The 15,626-nt window shown below is 31.0% G+C and overlaps 1 protein-coding gene across 1 annotated transcript; it reads left to right on the forward strand.

The window, feature by feature from the left end:
• Positions 1-10,448: 10,448 nt before the first annotated feature.
• LOC130813569 (uncharacterized) lies at positions 10,449-11,675 on the forward strand. Its single transcript, XM_057679405.1, has 2 exons — positions 10,449-10,646; positions 10,752-11,675. Exons 1-2 carry the CDS (start codon positions 10,449-10,451, stop codon positions 11,673-11,675), a joined length of 1,122 nt encoding a protein of 373 aa, XP_057535388.1.
• Positions 11,676-15,626: the final 3,951 nt, after the last annotated feature.

Raw genomic sequence — 15,626 nt, forward strand, 5'->3', positions numbered from 1 at the left:
AATGAAAAATTATATAATTTAATAAAGAAAATAAAGAGAAATTTTATTATCATGAAAGAACTAAATATACAAACCAAAAAGAGGAGAATGAACCATCTTGAATAAACTCTAATCTAGGTCATAAGGGTTAGGTATCCAATATGAGATACTATGAGAGAGATAGATCATCTAAGATGGACTCCCTCCCAAACTCACTTAGAAAAACTAAACTACAACAAAAGAAGAAAATTTGAAATGTATAAAATAATTTATCAAACGACCAAACGAGACTTCAAACGTTCAACTTCGCCATTAGACTTGAACTTGGTTTTGTAGACCCACTGGCTACCAAGCGCACGCTTACCCGCGGGTAGATGTTCCAAAGTCCAAGTTCCATTGTGCTCCAAAGCCTGTATTTCATTCTGCATAGATTTTTGCCAATCCAAGGATTTCATAGCCTCTTTAAAAGATTTTGGTTCCTTGTCAATCACAAAGGCTGCAATAAACTTCCTATAATTCACAGAATACTTATGACAATGTATGTAATGTGCCAGAGGATAAGGATTACCTGAAGAAGCATGATTAGACCGAGAGTTTGAAAGAGACGGATTATGAGCAATGACGGAATGAGTAACAAATGGTTTCCCAGAAGAATCAACAAAATCACGGAGCAAAACCGAGGGATACTTATCCCGAAAACCACGACCCAAAGGCTCCGGAGAAGAGAAGTCAGTGGTAGGCTCAGGGGACAATGAAGCAGTGTTGTCTGGCTGCTGTGGCTGCTGATCAGCAGCTGAAGGAGAGGAAGACGCGCGCTCCTGCAGTAGTCCATTACCTACGCTCGGGGAATCTGTAGCGTATGGAGCTGACTGTTGCGAATGTGGCTGCTGCAAAGGAGAAATAGCTGGCTGCAGACTGTCCGCATCTAAAGTTTCTAAAGTCTCAAGCTCCAAAAAATCATCATGAACAGGAATAGGTCCATCAAAAGTATTAGGAGCAATATGGACATCTTCCGGGGATCCAAAAGGGAACACATCCTCAACAAACTTCACATCTCGGGAAACAAAAAACACCTTTGAATCAAGATCATACACTCTCCAACCTTTCATACCGTAAGGATAACCCACAAACACACACTTTCTACTACGGCTAGCAAATTTATCGCCATGAGTTTGCTGATTATGCGCAAAACACAAACATCCAAAAGTACGTATGGCATCAAAGGAGGGGGGTTTATTAAAAAGGATTTCAAATGGTGTTTTGTTGTGTAAAAGTGGAATTGGTGTGCGATTAATCAAATGAGCAGCGGCAAGGACACACTCCCCCCAAAAGTAAATAGGTAATTTGGCCTGAAATCTCAAAGCTCGGGCAACAGATAAAATATGTTTGTGTTTACGTTCCACTCTCCCATTTTGTTGAGGCGTACCCACACAAGAATGTTGAAAAATTATTCCAGTCGCATTGAAAAACTCAAACAAACAATTAAATTCATTACCATTATCACTTTGCACGATTTTAATTTTTTGATTAAACTGACGATCAACCATTGCAACAAACATCATAAACATTTTAAAGACCTCCATTTTATCAAGAAGTAAATAAATCCAAACTGCTCTAGAATAATCATCAACAATTGTCAGAAAATAACGAGCCTTACAAGAAGAAACACGTCTATACGGCCCCCACAAATCACAATGCACTTTTTCAAAAATTCTAGAAGCTCTATTAGTACTCAAAGGAAAACGAACTCTAGAGTGTTTAGCACGCATACGTACTTCACACCCCTTATCTAAAACATCTCTATTATTACAAAGTTGAGGAAGCAACTTTACTACTTTCTCGGAAGGATGACCCAAACTACGATGCCATAAATCCAGGGACGAAGCTTCAATCGCACCCACTTGAGGAACCAATTCCGTATTGCTAAAATAGTATAATCCGTCTCTCCTAGTTCCCGTCCCAATCAGCTCCTTCGTTGGGTCCTGTATGACAAAAATGTGTTGAGTAAATTGAACAGTACAATTAAGATTGTCATTAAGCTGTGAAATAGAAAGCAAATTGCAACGCAAATTAGGAACAAATAAAACGCCTGTGAGAGTGAGTTTATCCGACAAGCGAACAGAGCCAATTAAAGAAGCATTAACAATGTCACCATTGGGCAATCCAACAGGACAATTAAAACTCTCAGTGTCGAACAACCAAGAAATATCTCCTGTAACATGATGTGTAGCGCCGGTGTCAATGATCCAAGAGGTGGAATCAAACTGAGGTGGCGGCGGTGGTGGTGTTTCACTGTCCACCATTTTACTGAAAAAATCCTTGAGAGAGAAAAAAATAAAAAAAAAATTAGTGTTTAACGTGGCTCTGATACCATGAGAAAACTATAATACGGGAATAATCTGTGTTGTCCTTTCATTAACTCCAACCAATATTTATATAATACAAGATGGTAACCGTAGAATTAGTAAAAAACCGTCACCAAACCGTCACCAAAGATAATGAAACTGCTGAAAGTGTGATAATGTAACCGTCACCAAATATACCAAACCGTCACCAAAGATAATGAAACTGCTGAAAGTGTGATAATGTAACCGTCACCAAATATTTGATGTATACCGCGGAGTGCACATATCCTCAATAAAAATAGTATAAGTTTCAACTTAATTCCAAAAGTAAGCGTGAAAATTTTAAATTTGTGGTTTGAGGCTGTCATGCTCTACAAAAATAGGTCAAATAGTTGTTCGCAGTTAATAATTGCGAATAGCTATTTTGTCTTTTTTGACCTGTTTGCGAACAGCCCCAAACCACAGGTTTGGAATTTTCACGCTTACTTTTGGAATTAAATTGAAACTTATACTATTATGTTCATTTTTTTGATAAAATTGTCTAATACATTTCAAATTTTCACAAAAGAAAACCAGAACAAGGTCCCTAAACTAAAAGAAAACATCAGGTCTCTTGAGAGATCGTCTTTTGAGAGATCGTCTCTTAGAGACCTAACTCAATAAAATTTAATTTAAAAACAATAAAATAAATTAATAACTGAAAGTTAATCACACATTTAAGGAAAATAGTTTTCTTCCTCCCTTGTGCACATTATGTTTAATTTCAAATCGAAAAACAACATTATTCAGTTATTCAACCATACATTTATCATCTCAACCATCAAATCAAATCATCAAGAAAAATTAAATAAAATCGTCAAAATGAGATTAGAATGAAAGATTAAACAAATTTATAGTTAGTATTTTAACTTACTAAAGTTGGTGATTTATATTGTCCAAGTTGATATTTTAGAATAAGAAGTTGGTGTTTTATTATGATGAAGTTGGTTTTTTAAATAGTTTAAATTTTATATTTGGTAGAATATGATGCTTAAGTTTGTATTATAGCATGTTGTAGTTGGTATTTCAAATGCTTATAGTTGGTTTCCCAATAAGATGAAGTTTGTGATTTGGTGTATTGAAGTTGGTGTTATAGTATACTTAAATTGGTGTTTTTAGTATGCTGAAGTTAGTGATTTCATGTGTTGAAGTTGATGTTTTATGCTGTTTAAGTTGTTGTTTTACAATAATAAAGTTGATATTTTATTATGATAAAGTTGGCATTTTTATCATTGAAAGCAGGTATTTAACGAGTCTAATTGACCAAATTATGCGCGGTATATATTTTTATATGAGTGTTTATTAATTTATTGTAAGCATATATATATATATATATATATATATATATATATATATATATATATATATATATATATATATATATATATATATATATATATATATATATATATATATACATATATATATATATATATAGGGAGGGATCGGATGAGAACGGTGTTCACAATGAGAAGGATAAGAAGCATTCTACACCCTTCATTTGACTAAGATTAAAAATTCTATGGTCACTAGGGATGCAAACGGGGCGGGGCGGGGCGGGGATTGGAATTCCCATCCACATCCCCATCTGTTAATGCAATACTTATCCCCGTCTCCATCCCCGCGGCGGGTATAATTTTTTTCCCCGTCCCCTCCCTGATGGGTTTGTACCTAAAACCATCCCCGCCCCACCACCCATCTGGGTATCCATCCCCGTCGAATACCCATTTTTCCCGCCACACTACCCGTCAAATCCCCGCTTAATACCCATCTGTGCCACATATTTATATTCAATCATTTGGGCCTTAAAACCCATAATACATATCCAAACTCCAAAGTCTCAAACAAACACACATTCAAAGTCTCAAACAATTACATATCCAAAGTCTCAAACAAACACATATCCAAAGTCTCAAAAAAATACACAACCAAAGTCTCAAACAAATATACATGTCTAAAACAAAAGTATTTCAACATCAACTCAAAATCATCCAAAGTCCTAAAATTTGTACATATCTTGAGGTAGGGCGGGGCGGGGATGGGACGGGTATCACCTAAAACCTATCCCCATCCCTATCCCCGCGGTGGGTATGAATTTTATACCCGTACCCACCCCATCACCCATCAAACCGGGACCCATCCCCGCCTCGATGGGGCGGGGATGGGGCGGGTCTCCTATTAGACCCGCCTCGCTTGCATCCCTAATGGTCACATTCAAGGCAAAAACGTTTAATTGTAAAAGTCACTATCTTACGCAGAAAAGATACAATGTCACAAATCTGAAGAATGTTCTTAATTTATAACATAGTATCCTTTTTTAGATATATAATGACTAACAAAAAATCATTCTTATCCTTCTCTTATTAAAATCCTTTTTATTTAATTATATATATATCAGGGTTTTTTTAATTAGACCTCAAGTGGATATGTAAGTATTCCTGTTACTCAACTAATCCTGCTTCTGCTGCAATCTAACTTAATTGGGCAAATTTTTTAGATAAATTAGGAACATCTGAAGTATGTACTATAAGTTGACCTTCATTTAAAATTGGAAATGCTCAAGCTTTTGATAATTGTTTGGGTACTAACTCTAATTTAGTACAACAACGGCACAATTTTGATGAGAATAGAAACAAGTAAGGTTTTATTGCTTATAAGTTTTTTGATAATTTACTTACTTGAAACAAGTAAGATTTTTATAATCAAGTATTGCGATTTTGCTACAGTAGTTTGCTCTCTTAGTTATAAGGCTAAGGAGCAGTAGGCACACGACACACCATTGTAGAGAATTGAATGAGACACAAAGACAAGTTATAATCCATCCTAAGAAATTTAAATGCAACATTTAATTTTAAATTTTAAATTTCTCTTTCATTTAAACTCATGTCATAATCTTAGTATATTAATTTTTCTCTTCTTCATTCAATAATCATAAGAAAAATACAAATTCAGTTGATAATAAATAAATAAAATATCTAAAAATTAAAATGATATAAAATTAAAAATTTTTAAAAATAAATGAAAACCTTTTAAAACAAGTTCATATTTTCATTTTTTTAATTAAATTTGGTTTTGGAGGCATTCATTATGAAAGCATTTCATAATGTTTCTAGAATAAATAGAGATGGAGAATAATATATAGTTATTCTATGTACTTGTGATGTGAGTGAGGCCCTCATAGTCTACGCCCATTGATCGATGGTATAGCTATTAGCTGGGATTGGCCCCACAAGACGTTAGTGCGTTAAAAAAAGTGACATTTTATGGAATGGGGCACGTGCCTCTATACCAGAACTCGGTGCTTTGTTGAAAAAAAAAAAAAAAAAAGAAAAAAAAAGCAAGAATTGCTCCTCCCCCCGAATTTTCTTAACTCCGAGTTTGACAATTTGGTTGATATTAAAGTTATTTTTGGAGATGGATATAGATCTTGGATCATAAAAGCTTGTTTAATTGGAAGAAAATAAATGAAAAGATTTAAAGAGAAAGGAGATCCTCTTGATTGATTAACAAAAATAAAGGAAAAAAATTTAAAGAGAAGTCTCTTTATTTTATTAACATTTAAATATTTTTATATAGGAAAAATTTAGAAAGAAAATATCATTTCTTTTCTTTTACATCTCTTTTCTTCCTCTACAAACAATAAAGTTTTTTTTTTTCTCTTTTTTTCTCCCCTTCCTTTTCCTTCCCCTCTCCTCCATCTTTCCTTTCTTTTTTCTTCTAATTTGCTATTCAAACATAATGTAAGGGTATAGTTCTGATTTAATTCTAATTTAAGGATCTGAGTCTATACGTTTGAGACTCAAATCCAACCCAGATCCAACTTATGAACCCATTTACATCTTTTTTTTCAAAATTATATATTAGCTATCATGTGTATTTAATTATTTGATTTAAAACTTTGTTATAATTTGAAACATTATATTATTTGGAACTTTATCAGTTCATGTAATTTGAAATATTATCGTTGTATCTATACCTTAAAAATCAAAATGAATATTTAGTTTTTAAAACTCTAATGTTGAAAAGCTTCATATATTTAGAAGATTATTGTTAGTTGAAAATATTTAAATAATTTTATACAAATGGACGAAAATTATATACTAATATATATTTTTAAAAAATTTTAGAAAATTTTTTTTTAGGATCCAGATCCAGATACTAAACCCGCCAGACCATAAGGGTCTGGGTCTAAGTCTGAATCCACAATTTTCAGATTATATGGATCTGGATCTAGATTTAGGTCTAGCTAGACTCGATTCAGATTCGACCTATGCCCATCTCTAGTTATTCTTCTTTTTCATGATTCAACATCAAATTAAAATTATAATAAAAAATATACCCATTAACAAATAAATAAAGAGATTGAATGTGTGAATAAAATAAAATGAGTTAGAAGATAATATTAAAAGAAAATCTGGCAATCGTATTACTATACTTATGTAATATTAGGAGTTTTTATTTTTTATTTTTATTTTTTTTATAAGATATGGGAGCTTACTATTTATAAAATTACAATTTTCCTTACTTTTTATCATGTGGTCGCATATGATTTCTTTCAGCTCGTTTTATGTAAGACCGTCTCACCATGAGACGGACTCATATAATTAGCCTATATCTTTAATTGAATCTTTTTAGATCGTAAGTGATTGTTAAGGTTATAAGTAATCACTCTAAGACTATAAAAAGTGAATATTTTAAAATTGTAAGTGATTATTTTAACGTTATAAGTGACTACTTTGAGATAAAAAGTAAATATTGGACCAGTCCAATAGAGATGGTCTCACCATTATTACACCGTCTCATTTAAAAATTAGTGATTTTCTTTTCTTTTTTCTTAAAATTAGTGCATCACAAAATAAGACATTTCATTAGAATAGAAAGAATTAAAATATTTAAATATACTTATACATTAAATGCATTAAGTCTTATATAAAAATTCAAAAATTTTAATATCTAAGTGCTACAAAATTCTAACAGAGCATTAAAATAAAAATTACCATAGTAATAAAAATAAAAAAAATCAGTAAATATTAGTTAAACACAATTATGTAATTAAGAAGAAAAAAAAAATCTTTTCCTACCTTTTGAGTTTTTTTGAAAATATATTTTTTTGAATTTGAGTTTTTGTACGGATTCTCACAATGAGACAGTCTTATGTAAAATTTGCTCAATTAATACTACTAATTTTGAAGAGATCAACTATAGAAATATAGACTAAAAGTATACGGACTCTCTCTTGAGAGACTGTTTTTTCTAAAGACAAATCTCAAAAAACCAGCTCATTATGTTAATTAAAAAAAATAACTGACGCGCACGTGTAAGTGTAATGTGAAAAGTCATACAATATATTTGAAGTTTATAACAACATTTATTTGGGGTTGTAACATAATATATTTAGTTTTATGGTTATGACATAATATATATATATATATATATATATATATATATATATATATATATATATATATATATATATATATTTATATATATATTTATATATATATATATATATATATATATATATATATATATATATATATATATATATATATATATATATATATATATATATATATATATATATATATATATATATATATATATATAAGGTTATAACATAATATATATGAGGTTATAACAACATAAATTTGTGGTTATAACATATTATATTTGGGATTATAACATAATATAAAGTTCGGTATATAATGGTCTGTGGTTGAAGGTATAGTATTTTTATAACACCAAATATATTATTTTATATTCTATTTTAGACGCGCGCGTCAATTTATTTTTAAAAAAATTAATATAAATTAGATTTGGGTTGGGTTTTTGAGAGCCGTCTTTACAAAAAGTGGTCTCAAATAAATTATTGAAATGTATAAACTCTTTTTATGATAAGACGACTTTAAAAACCCGGGTTTGTACTTTTCACTTATGTTACCGAAGATCAGATTTTTGTTTACATATTTAGACCCATTTTTGGGCCCATATGTTATAAAATCCTCGTCTAAATAGAAAATGCTAAATGGGCCCATTTTCGGTTTCAGATGAAGCTTCCTCCTCGCCTTACAATTTGATGACACCCGTTCGTAAGGTCAATTTAAGGGAAACTAGCAAACTACATGCTCTATGCGAATTGTAAGGTAAATCATACACTTTTTTTAAAGTTAGGTTCGGATGTTAATTTAGTATATTAATTGTTTAACAAATAAACTATATAATTTCTTTACATAATTGGAAATTAGTATTCACTTTAAACATATGTTATAATCAAATACTCTTATTACTTTAATTTTATTGAAATTTATTCTTATTGAATTAAGCGTCAAATCTCCTAGTCATGAAGATGAAATTGATCACATTATTGAACATGTTATGTTATGTGCGTTGGAGAAGGAGGATGCGGAAGAGATGAGCTGTGAAGAATTGAGATTTTGATTACTACATGATTAGTGATCAATGTGGAACAAATGAAGTGCTTTGGGCAAAGCATAGAAAGCTTTAATCATGAATATAAGAGGCTTCACTAAGGTGCTAAAGCATGGCTTGAACGAGACAAGTCATGAAGAAAGGTTGCCATGAATGAGGCAAGTAGAAACAACAAATAGTGTTGAGCAGCTGAAGCTACTCGTTCGAGCAGGCTTGTCAAAAGCGAGCAGTAAATTGAGAAGTCAAATGCTTGTTTGAGTAGCATTTCATTAGCTCAACAGTCAATTTATCCGTTTTGTTTCTCTTTAAGGGTGTAATGCGAGTTAATAAAAGCTATGAGTTATTGTAATATTATTGCTATTTTAGAGTCTTGTACGCTCTATTTAAAGGGTTTAGATCTTCATTAGAAATCAATATATCAACTTATTTTGAATTATAGTTTTTCTAAGCTAATGGATTCTAATACTTATTATTTTTCTTACCAAACACTAATATTTTGCACATCAAGTCACATATATCTTTTTCAAATTTATCTTATGAGCAATTATATTACTACTTGTTTAATAAAAAAGGAACTAATAAAATCTAATAAAATTCTAAATATTTATGTACTTAATTTTATGAAATATGCTTAAGCAACCTAAATAAAAGAGATGTTGTATCTCCCTTATAAGTGCAAAAGAGATTCATAACTTCATACTAACACCAATAGTGATTATAACATAATGTATTTTTAATGGGATATATTTAGGGACATTTAAATTTAATTTTATTTTATGAGCAATTATATTACTACTTGTTTATATAGTGGATTTAGTGACATTTATTAGACACTTTAACAGTATAATAAAAAATCATACTAAAGCTTTTCGCGACATAGGATCTGGTGACATTTTCATAAATGCCACTATGGACTATAGTAACAATTACATACTCCCTCCGTTCTTTTATGATCTTCCACTTTGGGTTTTTCACACATATTAAGAAAGATAGAATTTTTGGGTTATAGTGGGTATTATTTTAATTAAATAGTAGTGTGAAGTAATGATTGTATTGAAAGTATGAGAGATAAAATAATTATAAATAAAACTAAATGAAAAAAAAATTCTGATTTTATTAATGAAGAGAGAGAACTTTACATTTTGGAGGGAAACTAACAAACTTTCCAAATTAAGAAAGTTTGGAGCTTCCAGCAACAGCAACCATTAGGGGAAATTCAGCCCTCCATACAAAAAAAAAAAACAAAAGAGTCTTGTATTGGGCATTCTATAATTACATGGATTGACATTAATTTTTCCTCAAATCTGAAATTACAAGCTTGTAATAAAAAAAAATGACTTTACATATTCCTAATCACACTATATTAACAGTCCACAAAAAAGTAAAACAAAATCAGTAGCCAAAACTTGTTCAAACAGCTGAAAATCAGTAGCCAAAATTCTTCAAACAACTTACAAAAATGAGTAGCCAAAACTTGTTCAAATAGCTTAAATCAGTAGCCGAAATTCTTCAAACAACTTACAAAAATCAGTAACCAAAACTTGTTCAAACAGCTCAAAATCAGTAGCCAAAATTCTTCAAACAGCTTAAAAAATCAGTAGCAAAAAATTCTTCAAACAGCTTACAAAAATTCTTCAATCGCATCATTAGCCTTCAATGGCTTCAGGAAGTGAAGATGAGCAACAGGGGGCTTGGTACTTTGGATCGAATTCATACGTTCCAAAGTCCAGTTCTGAATCAGAAGAAGAGCCACAGAATATGGAAGAAATAGGACCACATCAACAAAATCAGCATAAGCCAAGACTCATGAATGAGTTAAGGCAACTTATTTTCCAAGACATGTTGTCACTAAAAGTTAGTGACTTACTTCCTCATGGTACATTCAAACGCATAGCTCAAAAATACGGCTACACACATAGAACAATCCGAGATTTATGGAAATGAGCAATACAAACCAAGGAAGCAAACAAACCATACATTGTGGAATCCAAGTTCAAAAATTGTGGAAAAAAAAGAGTGGTCGTACCACCAAACTTACTTGAGTCTAGACCCATTGGCGAACACACTTGCATTAGAGATGTTGCAACATGTTTGGATTTGGCACCGTCAACGGTGTGGAGGCTGATAAAAAGAGGCGAGATAAAGACTCATTCAAATCCACTACACTCGGCTTTAACTGATGCCAACAAAATAAGGGGGGTGGAGTGGATTTTGAGCCTTATCCAAGAAGATACCATTCAAAGACACCCGATTTACAAAGTAATGTATGATTATATTCACATTGACGAGAAGTGGTTTTATTTAACCAAAAAAATGCAAAGAGTTTATTTAGCACACAAAGAAAAGGTCCCATATAGGGCAACGAAGTCATCAAAGTTCATACCTAAGGCCATGTTCTTAGGGATCGTTGCTAGGCCTAGATGGAATCGTTTTGGTCAATGTACGTTTGATGGGAAAATTAGAATTTTCCCTTTTATCAATATGGTGGCAGCACAAAGAGATTCAAAGAATCGACCAAGGGGTTCAATAGAAATTAAACCAACCGAATCAGTTAATCAAGAAGTTTATAGGAGTATGCTCATACAACAATTGATTCTGACTATACTAAGAAAATGGCCAAGTGAAGGACCTTCCATTATTTTTATTCAACAAGATAATGCAAGGGTTCATATTATAAACGATGATCTAATATGGCAACAACACAATAGGCAAGGGGGTTTAACTTTCATTCTTACTCAACAACCTCCAAATAGTTCGGATAGTAATATTCTAGACTTGGGTTTCTTTAGGAGCATACAATCACTTATGCATAAAAAGATGCCCAAAAACATTACAGAATTAATCACAGCAGTTGAGGATGCATTCGGAGAGTTACATCCATAGACCTTAACTAATGTGTGGATCTCATTACAACACCATTTAAATGAGATTTTAAAAATTAAGGGGTCTAATGACTACATACAACCACACTTTGGAAAGAAGGTTGAAGAAGACAATGGCAGGTTAAGGATTCAAGTGAGAATCCCAACACAATTGGTTAGAGAAGCTGTAGCTTTTCTTAACCCAAACAGGGATCAGCAACAAACACAAGCATTAACAAAAAATGAGGATGCTGCAAAAGCAACAGAGATCATTCAAGAAGTTTACGATCAGGCAGTTGAAGAAACTCAAGGATGACAAACATCAAAGCCCCTCAGTTTATTTTGTTCAAATCATCATTAAAATTGTAGCTTTAAAAACTTAGGAGCAACAATTTGTTAATCACAACCAATGTTAATGATTAGAAGTCACTTCATTATTTTACATAATTTCAGAAAAAAAAGCCCCCTGATTCTTCATAGAGGTTATGAAACCTCTCAGATTACAATTTATCATCAACAAATGAAGTAACTAAACATGCTAAAAAATCAAGTGATGGGTTATGGTTTACCAAATGCCACTCAACCAAGTAATCAAAGTAAATTTTTCAGAATTTAGAGGTTCAACAATTTGACATCACAGGGGCTTGTACACATAAAACCAGCAACAAACATCAACCCTAAAACCAGCAACATAATACCAACAGTAGAACGAAAAAAATCCCAAATAAACCAGAAGAACACAATATCAACAACAACACATAAAAAACAAATGAAAAAACAAACATCAAACATAAATACAAGATCATCATAATCCAGCATCAAACGACAACAGATAAAACCAGCTCCAATTTTTCAAATTTAATTAACAAAAAAAAATGAAAAATCAGAACAACCTTACAATCATTAAGCACGTTTTTTGGGGTTCAATTTTTACCTAGACGCAATAACATCTTCAGGAGTGTCAGGGACAACCAAATTGATGTCATCTTCTTCGAGTACCTTTTCAACAATAGGAGAAGTTGGTGGAGATTCATGATACATAGATGTGGCATCATCTTCAAGTACCTTTTGATATGCCTCAAGATGTTTTTTTGACCACCTCAAAATTTCATTGGTGTAGGAATGGGAACGACCATTGAGGGAACAAGAACACAACTCACCATAATCGCATAGACCGTCATAAAGATATGAAGGAATTGTGGAGTCACTCTTAGATTCGTTGTTTTTCATTGCAAATACTTAAAGGTTCAACAAGATGTTAATGGCGGATTCAAGAACAGGGGGCTTTAAATTTCGAACCTTTGCCAAAACAAACGAAACGAACCTCAAAATGATGAGAATAAACCGATCTACATTTTAATGCAGTTAAAATGTACTAAAAATGAAGAACACACAGGGGGGGAAAAGCCATGAAAATGGTGTTCATGAAGAGAGAGAAATGACCTTTTAAGAGGAGGAGGAAAAAATGACCGTTCATGAAGGCAGTAGGCGTGATAATGAAAAATGCAAAGCCTAAGAAGGAGTAATAAATGTATCCGGATGATTCCAGGTACATTAAAAGAAAAGGGGGGGTTTTAAGGGGTAAAAGTGGGATAAAAATTTTCTAAAAATAGAAAGTATTCTAAAGTGAAAGAACTTATGAAACTACCCGTTATAGTAAGGTGGAAGAACTTAAAAAGAACGAAGGGAGTATGTCTCTAAAGGTCAAATAAAGTGTTACATACTAAATCACTTTATAATGAAACTGAAAATAAAAACCAATAATTATTACACTAAAAATATTAATTAGGGACATTTTTTTAATGTCACTAAATCTTATTTCACGAAAAGTTAATTTTGTTGTAGTGAGTAATAGTTTAAATTATTACTTTCAATTTCATCTACAAAATTCATACTTTTATTTTAGTTATTATCAGCATTCACTTTTTTTCTTAAAAATCACAATTTTTTTCCTGCAATTAATTAATTAGGACAGAGAGTATATATACTTTTTTTCTCCAAGGCAAAACAACTTACGTATGAACAATAATGTATTTCGGACTCATTACTCTTCGTCCTCTAGAAAGAATGTCTCAAAGTCAAATTACATTCGGAGCCCCCAATTCAAAAATGAGCTAGAAAGATACGTAAAATTGGAGTCATTATCCACACACAAACTAGAACACCAATAATTGCCAAGAATCTGAATAAAAATATCTAAAGGCAGCAAGTAGTGCCTTAACTACTCAACTAAGACCTATAGTTTCGAAGACTAACTATTGAAATGTCTTAAATATAAAGATAATTAGGATGTGATAGATAAGAGAAGAGATGGGGATAGGGTTTAGGGATTAGGATGGTATTGGTATACCATCATTGTCAATTTTAGAACATCAATTTCAACTTTCTCTAGCTTGGAAGTTTCAAGGAACAAGTAAATGTGTCTTATTTCATTCTAGATTATTAGATCTTTCTTAGTGATCTTTTATATGTTGTAGAAACAAGGCAATTACTTCTTTCTTTCTTTCTTTTCAACTAACTAGTATAAAAACTCGTACAATACACGAAATTATATATATATATATATATATATATATATATATATATATATATATATATATATATATATATATATATATATATATATATATATATATATATATATATATATATATATATATATATATATATGAAATTAACCAATTACATGTTATAGTACTTTCTATGGCAAATCTAGGAAATCTTCCAACAATATTATCATAATGACTTTTTATTATTCTCAAAATAATTTTTGATTATCATGTATTTTTTGTTTCTTGATGAAATATTTTAGAAATTAAAATTTTAATGAAGAAACTTTATTATTAATACTTCAACATAAAAAAACAAATATATACTCTTAGAATCTTTAATCGGAAATCTTATCTAACTTTTAAAAATATAATATTTCAAGAAAATGTGGTATACTATTCATATATTAAGAAATAAGTAGATGATAACTTTGGTAAGAACTATTTTATATGACAAATCACTATGAGAATATCATATGAAATTCTACAGTTTTTTTTATTAAATTGTATGATTGACTTGTTTATTTTTCTCTATTCTTGCATAAAGCTTTCTTCTGCTTCATGATTGTTCCATTTGATTTAAATATATAAAAGTCGTTTTATGTCGAAGTGAAAAATTATCAAGATACGAAAGAACTTTTCTCAATGAGATTACAACTAGATGTGAACAATGAGGTGTTGACCTATTTTTAAAGGGTCAAGACTGTTAATTTTTGTAAAGGGTTAGACTTTTATTAGGCCGATCACAAAGAAAAACAGTGAATCAGATGGACTTAATATTCTAAATAAATATCTATATTATTTGTTGGAGTCGCTAATCAAAAGTGTACAAATCTATATAGTTTGTATAATAAGGGATTCAATATCATCTTAAAGAAAGTAAAAAAGGAATTGGAACATAATTTGGTCATTTTGGCTAAAAGTACATAAAAGACTATTACATAAACTTGATTGATTAAAGGCTGGGAGGCTGGAAGCTTGATACTAATAAGTATGAGGTGTCATAACTCATATTAATGACCCAACAATACAAAAATGTGACATTTTATTTCCCATTTAGCAAAATGAAAAGAAAAGATATATGGGATGGCGTGGGTTAAATGGGTTATTGACCCGCCCCACCTCGTCAAAAGATTTATTCATCCCATTAAATATCTCTAGTTACAACTATGTATATTGGTTTGAAAATTTTTGAGATAAAATATAATTTAAATTAAATAAATGCGTAAAATATAATTGTTTCGTTTCCCATAATACAATCGTTAAAGATAATCTTTTAAATTGTTGGGACAAATAAAATCAAGTCGATCATTGTATTAGGAGAATTTGCGGTTGATTCGCAGCCTCAAAGGAAAAGTAAACCTTTCTTGTTGTTAACCTTATACCTTTTCTGTTCTATTATACTTACTACATTTGACTTTTTA

This window comes from Amaranthus tricolor, chromosome 5 (assembly GCF_026212465.1).
Source record: "Amaranthus tricolor cultivar Red isolate AtriRed21 chromosome 5, ASM2621246v1, whole genome shotgun sequence".
NCBI classification, from domain to species: Eukaryota; Viridiplantae; Streptophyta; class Magnoliopsida; order Caryophyllales; family Amaranthaceae; genus Amaranthus; species Amaranthus tricolor.

Coding starts and splice junctions, on each gene's coding strand:
- LOC130813569 (XM_057679405.1), top strand. CDS start 10,449: ATGGCTTCAGGAAGTGAAGATGAGCAACAGGGGGCTTGGTACTTTGGA. Junction 10,647..10,751: donor AAGACATGTTGTCACTAAAA/GTTAGTGACTTA, acceptor ATACAAACCAAG/GAAGCAAACAAACCATACAT.